This window comes from Chelonoidis abingdonii, chromosome 5, assembly GCF_003597395.2.
Source record: "Chelonoidis abingdonii isolate Lonesome George chromosome 5, CheloAbing_2.0, whole genome shotgun sequence".
In the NCBI taxonomy this organism is placed as follows: domain Eukaryota; kingdom Metazoa; phylum Chordata; order Testudines; family Testudinidae; genus Chelonoidis; species Chelonoidis abingdonii.
Window position 1 is genome coordinate 93459036 of NC_133773.1, and position 8899 is coordinate 93467934.

At 43.3% G+C, this 8899-nt stretch overlaps 1 protein-coding gene across 15 annotated transcripts in view; it reads right to left on the reverse strand.

The window, feature by feature from the left end:
- Positions 1-7917, reverse strand: part of FIP1L1 (factor interacting with PAPOLA and CPSF1) — a 93151-nt gene extending 85234 nt beyond the window's left edge. For 8 of the 15 annotated variants that reach the window (XM_075066459.1, XM_075066450.1, XM_075066457.1 and 5 more), the window contains exons 1-3: positions 7654-7869; positions 6000-6039; positions 688-745 (exon numbers count right to left, since the gene is read on the reverse strand). In XM_075066459.1, the coding sequence (XP_074922560.1) occupies positions 688-745; positions 6000-6039; positions 7654-7735 (180 nt within the window). In that variant the 5' untranslated portion in view covers positions 7736-7869. Of the gene's footprint in view, positions 1-687; positions 746-5999; positions 6040-7653 lie in introns of all 15 variants that reach the window. The other 7 variants (XM_075066460.1, XM_075066455.1, XM_075066454.1 and 4 more) reach the window with 3 other exon arrangements.
- Positions 7918-8899: the final 982 nt, after the last annotated feature.

The following is an 8899-nucleotide window of genomic DNA, read 5'->3' on the forward strand; positions in this document are numbered from 1 at the left end:
AAGATCACCTTCCATGAAGAAGAATGGGACAAGATCCTTTTGACGGTCACGGAACATGGAAACCCTAACCTCACCTGCCAGGAGATTCCACTGCTGTAGTCTGGAGCCCAACAGTTAGACTACAGCCAATCAACAATTTCAAGCATCATTTTCGTTCTCAGTGACCCAGAATTAGTAAAGTTTGACTACATTTATTTCAGAAGCATTTTGGCTGTAGAGCAGTGTTAGTTGTCTTCGTGTATCCAAAATATTAAAACTACTGTTCATTTACAAAATCAGAATTACCGCCTCCTGCAAAAAAAAACCATTTGCAGCACTAGTAGTAATTAGCATTTACACGGTTCTTTTAATTGGACAACCACAAAACACTTTCCAAACATTAGATAAGCTTCAACATCGCTGTTAGACCTGTCATTGTTAGACCCATTTTAAAGGTAATTCTTAGTGAGAGGTTAACCTATGAGACATGTACAAGGTCACACAGTAAATACTGTTTTGGGTGTTAAGAAATTTCTGGCAAGCACTGCATATAAAAATTGAACTGAAAATTAGTCAGTGACAGAACTCACAAACTAACGTGTAAAGTCAGTTACTTTGGCGAAGTTCTTTAGTCACTGAAATTATCATTGCCCCATGTAAAAGCAAAGCATACTAACGAATACGTCTGTAATACATATTTCAAATTACCGTTTTCACTACACCATTTTCAGCAGCTTCCTCTTCATTTGCAGAAGGCGGTGGAGCACTTAAAAACAGAAAATGCAAGCTAGTTACTATGTGTACCTACAGGTTACAGTGAAAAAGCACTGATACAGTATTTTGAAGTATAGCCAATGTCCCAGCAGTCTTTTATATGACTGCTAAGCAAAAATACTGTAAGAGATAACTTAATGTCAACTTTACACTATCAGGTGACACAAATTATGCAAACTAGATATTTTCAGAGTACTGTATTTTCAATTTTTCACCATGTTTGGAACCTGCACCTATTGAAGGCATAAAGTATATGAGTATACTTTGGGTATATTGGGAGCAGGATTCGGTCCTTAGCATGCAAAAATGAGGACTTATATTTTACAATGACTAGGTTGTTTAGACACATCTTCCATTAAAATGATGAAAGACATGTGCCTGAACATCCAAGAATGCTTCAAAAAAAATCTCTATCAAGGTTTCTTTCTCTCTTTTTATCTGGCACAATAGTATATGATATTTTAGATACAACATTTGATTAGCCTTTAAATTTGTTGTAACCCGATTTGTGATGTCCACCAGTTTTGAAAATATTATTTTTTAAGTCATTGTTGCACTCAGAAATTTATAAAAACAAGTTAACTCAAAAGCCAGTGTTTTTTTGCTTCTGAGACAGCAAAAACTGACTACTAAACTTAATTTCTAACACTGTGTTGATATCCTTGTTTACAGTGCTTAACAAACAAAACATATAAGAGCCATAATGAAAAATGCTCCTTAACTGAAAAGGAGAATATTGGTACTTAAAATTATTTCCTCAAGCCCCTAGATGGGATCTGTAGTCCCAGCTTCTTTCTGGATGGGCAATCAGACAAAAAAACAAATTCAGTACTAACTTAAATTGGCAACACTCCCAATGCTTCAATCAGAGTTGCATTGGCTTGTTACCAGGGCTGGTTCTGGGATTCAAACCTAGGTGTTTCACATCACTGTTTACTAGGATGACACACTGGCTATTGTTAAATTAAAAAACAATCATTTAATTTCATGTTTTTGAATTATGCTGGAATTACAAGAATGGAGACTAAAGCATTAGTAGTAGTATAACCTTCCCCACTCTGTCCCAACCTGAAATAGGCCAATTTAGGTGTTAGGAGGTAGTTTGGTATCCATTCAATACACTGCCAATAGTGATGTCAATTATTGTTAATCAGGACCATTTGTACTGTGGTCAGGTGTGGTACTATTGACTAAAAATGGGAGGAACCAACTCATTTAACAGCTGATCATTTTACCTGCCACACAGCCAATATTCTAAAAAGAAAACAGATTTTCCAGTGCGACTTTAATTATGAGATCACTACAAAGCCTTAAAAATTAACCAATACATCAGAGAACTAGTCCAACACATGTTATTACTATGGCAAATACAATTTAAAGTTTATTTGCCACAGAGGCTGGTTCAATAAACCTGAAAATATTTTTCATTACACATGCTCAAGCACAGTGACACTTGGAGAATGCACATATACCTCTACCTCGATATAACACTGTCCTCCAGAGCCAAAAAAACTTACCGTGTTATAGGTGAAACCGCGTTATATCGAACTTGCTTTGATCCACCAGAGTGCGCAGCGCCCCCCCCCCCCCCCCCCGAGCACTGCTTTACTGCATAATATCAGAATGTGTGTTATATCGGGTCGCATAATATCGGGGTAGAGGTTTACATTATTTATTAACTTTCTCATGACTCCGTGTTTTTTCAGTATTTCTTTTCATCACCAGTTGTATTCAAACGTGACAAAGCACTTTTACAGCACACCTAACTAAGCAAATGAGCATGATATCAATTTTGACAAAAGTTGTAGAAATGGAGCTGGTGGCAGCAAGATTAGGAAATCAAACAACTACACTGAAGGCTAGATTCCCAAGGGGGACTTAAGTCCCCTGCCACCTAGTGGGATTCACAAGCCCGAGTTGGCTCCTCAGACAATGCACAGGGAGAGTTAGGTGCCACAAAAAAGGGATTCACAGAAGCCAGCAAGCTTGGTGGAGTGCTGTCTAAGCTAACCAGTACAAAATGATGAGAGGGTGGGACCTTAAATACTACCCTTCAGAGGTGATTAGGCAGCAGCTGAGCAGCAGGTTAGTGAATGCCAGTGGCACATAAACGTTGGACTTTGGTACCTAAACCCTTTTGTGACTCTAGCCCCAAGGGTCTGAAAACCTACAAAAGAAGAAAGGCTCATGGGCATGGCAATGAAATACTACGAGGGCAGGGACAGCTCAGTGGTTTGAGCACTGGCCTGCTAAACCCAGGGTTGTGAGTTCAATCCTGGAGGGGGCCATTTAGGGAACAGGGGTTAAAAAAAAAAAACACAACCTGGGGATTTGTCCTGCTTTGAGCAGGGGGGGTTAGACTAGATGATTTCCTGAGGTCCCTTCCAACCCTGATATTCTATGAATCTGGAGATTATCTACAGAAGATACTAGAAAACCAGAAGAGTTTAATTTCCACCATCAATATCAGAAGACTCACCAATATGAAAGTAGTATTACAAAATATAATGAAATAATCCCTTTTGTTTCAATCTAAGAAATATGTTTAAATTTTCATTGACTCTTGTCCACAAATATGACCCCATGGATAGCAAAACTGGATTCAAATGTTTACAAGAAGTAGATACATGGAACATGATCATAATTTGATCATATATAATGATTCTACTTCCATATGAAGGGAGTATGCAAGTCCAAAATTGCTTGAGTGCATTTTGGTGGACTTTCACTCTTCTTATAATGAAGCTTCGCTCCATTAGAACTGAATCCACTGCTGAATACAAAAGTCATTATATAATAAACAGATGTAAAGCATTGAATTTCAAAGGGATCATCTCTACCCCACCATTGCCCTCTGGGGGAAGGGGTAAAAAAAAATCATCTTGATGCAGTTGCTCCAGAGAATTAAGAAAAAAAAAGGGCCAGTTTTGCAATAGTTGTTTCTAGCAAGGAATAAAGTACTCGCTACAGCTACTCCACTTTGTGGCCTTGATGACACTGAAAATTGTTAGCAATTCTTTCACCATTGGTTAAAATCAGTGCAAGCTTGGCATCAGTGTTAGCAAAGGTGGAAAAGGTAGACTATATTGGTGTAGGCCTTTTTAACACTGTCATCTAACTCTGCTCCTAGCCAGTTACTATGGGTGACTATAAGCAGGCTTAGAAGGATTAGATTTTTTTTAATTGGTACATGTGGATTTCCCTATTTCCCTCCCCCCCCCCCCCCAAACAGAAATACATTTCCATAGATGATAACCAAAATGTACAGATAGGCAGAGTATAGAGTCAACATCCAGTGATCTAGATTTGTTACAAATTTCCTACCAATGAATAGTAAAAACAGGTATAATTTGTTGATTTAAGGATATTTATTTGTATATTTTGACATGTGATGCTGAAAAGTTGTGTTTTAATGGTTTATAAAGCTTTAACTTTTTGAATCTCAACATCTACTTTCATTCAATAACTGTTTGACCCCATAATTTCCTGCAACTGTGCACATTTTTTAGCATTTTTTCAATTTTTATCAATTTAAACAATATTATCTGCTGAAATTATAAAAGAAAATTATTATCACGCCTATCTATAGTTATAGTGGAAAAAAAACCACACTAAATCAGCGTGTCTAGATTACTCTGTAAAAATGGCAGACCTCGAATGTATTTTAGTGCTTCCATCAGCATCAGCACAACTGCAATGCGCTAGACTAATGATGGGAAAACTGCTAACTGACTTAGGAGCCTAAATCTTCTTCCCAAAAAGGGATTTAGGCACTTTAGAGTCTAAAACCAGACCGCTGGGATCACTGCAACGCTGAGCACAGCAACACCTAAATACCTGGGCCAAAGTCTTCAGTGTAGCTGCAGCCTAGAAATGAAGATGCAGCCTTCCCAAGTTATATCTTGGCAGGATCTGTCTCCAAACCCTGCAGATGCACAGGACAGGGCACAACTGCATGTGCAGGGACCTCTGGATGATCTCTGTCACCAAGTTAACCCAATGCTTGGCTGAGATATGTTCTTGGATGAAGAAAAGCTGGTTGACGTTAAGCCGCTGTAAGATTTAGGTTACACTGGAAGGTAGAATAAAATGCCAAGAAGAGTTTGTAGGCACTGTGCAGTTTAGGAGGCTTTCCTGGATTCTTTGCTGAAGCTAAACTCTCACATAGCAGCACCTTGCAAGTAATATATTCTACCATCTTTTCCTGGCCAGAAGCCATGTCCTATCCTTGTGAATAATGATCTGGCTTTGGTAATTCATGCCTTTGTCATCTCCTGCCTGAACTACAATACAATCTATGTGTGCCTGACAGCTGCTGAGGAAATTAGAATCTAGCAGCATACCTCCTCACTAACACAAGATACTATGAGCATATCATACCTGCCCTCTGCTCACTACAGAAAATTATATCAAGTAGAAGATTTCAGTCCTTACCATCAACGCACTAAGCGGCCTGGTCAAGGGATACCTAGAAAACACTTACTGCTCAGGAATCTCAGTCACTCTTGACAATGCCACTTCTCAGGCACAATTTAAAAGGGATTAACTGAAATCTAATATGTACATCCCCCAACAAGACAATCCCCAGGAACATTCAGTATATATTTCAGCCCTAGAATCTGACTTTAGGAACACACTAATCAAGTCAAATGAATAAAAAACAAGAACTAGCAAAAGTGAATGGTTCCATGTTTATATTTTTAATGTCATATTTATTGTTGAATGCCTTTATTTGTTCAATATCTATTGTGTCACCTGCCCTCAAAAGAGAGCAGTAACCCCCTGGAAAAAAGAGCGAAATGTTCTTATTTCACTGTAGCTTCTATGCTGAAATGCACATAGCAAGTACTAAATTACATCATATATCCCTATACCTCCCACAATAATCCATTTAAGTGTGTGGGGGGGTCCCCTCATTCTACAGTAGTAGGCTCCCAATGCAACAAAAGCTATGTTAAAGAAATCTGTTAGTCCTTTCTACAGTGATAGTGATAACCCTGAAAAGTGGACTTTCATATTTAAGACTGAACAGCCCAAATTCTAGGTTAAACCATTTAAAGGAGTTAGTCAGACTGGCAGATTACATATGATATGAAGGAGATATTCAAAGGCATCAATTTAGGTGCCCAACTTCCAATGACTTACCAGTGGCTATCACTTTGCAAGGAACAGGTGTGAAATGATTTGTTCTGAATTCACTTTTTACACAACTACATTAGCAAATTCACAACTATCGAGACACCCACCTAGCTTTTTGTTCCTCTGGTCTCTCTGGTTCATTTTCATCTGCCAAAAGCAAAAAACATTATTAAGAATTATGTATTAGAAACCATGGAGTCAAAAACAGCAGAGTATCTTGCAAGCTCTAATTCTGTACCACTAAATAAAATGGTGGACCCTCCAATCCTGAGTTGGATCTGTGTGGTCAGAAGTGTGAGCCGTGTGAGCCAACACAACACCCCACTTAAGCCAACAGAGCTCCACAAACAGACCCTTTGCGGTACCAGGATTTTAGTTTGCACACTGTATTCATTTGGTTAGGGTAAATGGATATGTCTACACTGCAGCTGGAAGCAAGCCTCCCAGTCAGGGAAAACAGACTCAAGCTTGCAAAGGTTCAAGGTAGCATGCTAAAAACAGCCGTGTTGATGTTGTGGCTTGGGCTGGAGCTCAGGCTCTCAAACCAACATAAGGCCTTAGGTTGGACAGCCTGAACTCTGAGTCCAGGCTACAATGTTCACACTGCTATTTTTAGCATGCTATTTTTAGCATGCCCCACTAGGGAGAGTCTGTCTACCCAGACTGGGATGCTGACTCCCAGTGGCAGTGTAGGAAGTCAAGCTCTACAAGCTTCAAACCAAAAAAGAGAGAGATTACAGTATTTCAAACTTGTTTTCATTTTTAGGTCACTTATTTACTGTTATGGTTATACTTAAATGTGAGTTATGTATGCGAAATTTTAATCTACAATAAGGAGTGCCTAAGATAGTTTATTGGTGTTGAGAATTCAAAGAATTTTAAGACAATTTATATGAAAGGCATGACAGAAAATAAGGCTTTGGTGGAACTATTCAAGTGAATGAAGGCTGCAAGAATGGCTCCTAAATATGTATTCATTACTCCCATACCAATCACACCTCAGAATTTCCTCAAAGTACCTGAGCAACTACCGCCTCTCAGACAAACAACCCCCTCTTAGCGCACACACATTCTGATCAGTCACTATATTCTAACCCTCCTTTCCAAAACAAATGCGTTTGGTACAAGTTTAGATAGACGGAAGCATTATATGAATCCAGTATCCAAACGGCCTCTCTCTCTTAGCTCTTCTACAGCCAATGGTACAGTCACTATACAGGATAGCAAAATACATTTGGAAATACACATTTTAAATCTTCGATATTTCAAAGGAGTCTAGATATAGGAAGTGCCTAGACAGGATGGTGATGGCGAAGTTACAAGACCAGGAAAAATAAAGGACTTTTTTTTTAAAGGGGGGGAAGCATTTGTGGCGCACACAACGAGCACTGCCCCAGGCCCGTGGCAGGGGAGCGGTGAAGACCCTCAGGCGGCCAGGCAGTAGGCGGGGGCCAGCAGAAATGGGGCGGAGGGCCACTGCCGCAGGGCGGGGGATCAGTGGAGGCATCACACTGCTTATTAGGAGACCCGGGTTGCGCCATGATCGGCGCGGCGTCATTAACAGGTGGCTCCTGCGGGAGACTGGCACGCGAGGAGCGGGCCCGGAGGCAGCGGGCCCGGCCTGGGCCAGGGAGCCGGCCGAGGCGATGGGGAGAGTGGGTGCTGCGCACGCTGGGGCCTAGCGCTCCCTTTCCGGCCTCTCCCCGTCCTGCGGCCCTAGGGAGGGAGCCCGAGGCGGCCGGGGCCTAGGAAGGTGCGTACCGCCATAGAGCCACTCCTCCTCCTCATCGCCGCCAGTCCCGCTCAGGTCCGCCGCCAGCCGCTCCACCTCGCCGGTCGACATGGCCGCCTCCCCCGGGACTCGCCGGCCTCTGCCGAGCGCGGACACAGGCACCCGCCGCGCCGGCTCCCCGCGCAGCCCCGCGGACGCTTCCAGCGGCAGCCGAGGAGGCCGGTGTGTGTAGCGCCCGCCCCTCCCCCGCTGAGGAGCCGCCGCTCGCTGGTTCAGCGCTTCCCCTCCCCCCGCCGAGTGACTCACACACACACAGGAAAGGGCCGGGCCCCGGCGCACTAGGGCGCCGGGCCAGCCCCCACCGGGGGCAGGACAAGGGGGGCTGGGGCGGGGAAACGGGGCCTGCCCCGTCTCCCGACAGGGCATCGTGCGCGGAGGAATAAGGTGGCCTGGGCCTTGGGGCATAGTGGGGAGAGAACCCCCTCTAAGGGGCTGGGCTGCCTTAGGCCCACAACCATCGCAGCGGGCCCTTCGCCTGCTAACTGGTGCCACAGAAACGGGAGATTCTCTCTGCAGCCAGGGGAGGGGGAAATACACACTTGCCAACCACGAGGGTTACAGAAAACCTCCGTGAGACCCAGCCCCAAAATAAAAAGATTAAACCAACTCCACGGGGAAGTCGGGAAGGGGATGTCTCTAAGGAAGTAAACCCTTCCCCACCTGGAGGATGCTGCTCATTGCAGCTTGGTGAATCCAGCCCTGAACAGGTCCTCATTAATGGAGGCCTTTCCCAGGCTACCGGCACAGGGAGAAGGGCTTAGCCTCCCTTATCAAGGTGTGTGGGGGGAGGCGGCTGCCATTCTGTTCCTTGATACGCACTCACGTAGCATTATCCTGCATCCCTCCATGCTATAGCCAGGATCCTGCCCTCCTCCCCTCCCTAGTCTTCCCCTTACTCCTTCAGTCTCTGTATTTCCCCTCCCTTTCCCTTCGTTGGCCCAGCATCCTCATCTCCTTTTCTGTCACACCCCCTCCCCATTCCCTTTAGGAATCGCTATTGCTCCTTACGTTGCCATGCCCTCCTCCTGTCCATTTAGCATGGAGGAACTGAGACCATTTTCCTTAAAGGCAGCCTTACATCTGTCCCCTTTCAAAAACAATAGGCAATGGCTGCCATCTTTGTTACAGGAAGCTTCCCTTTCACATGCAGCAAATGGAGGCTATCTTTAATGTGGTTTCAGCCTCCGCCAACTAATGAAAAGTTTAATGATAAAA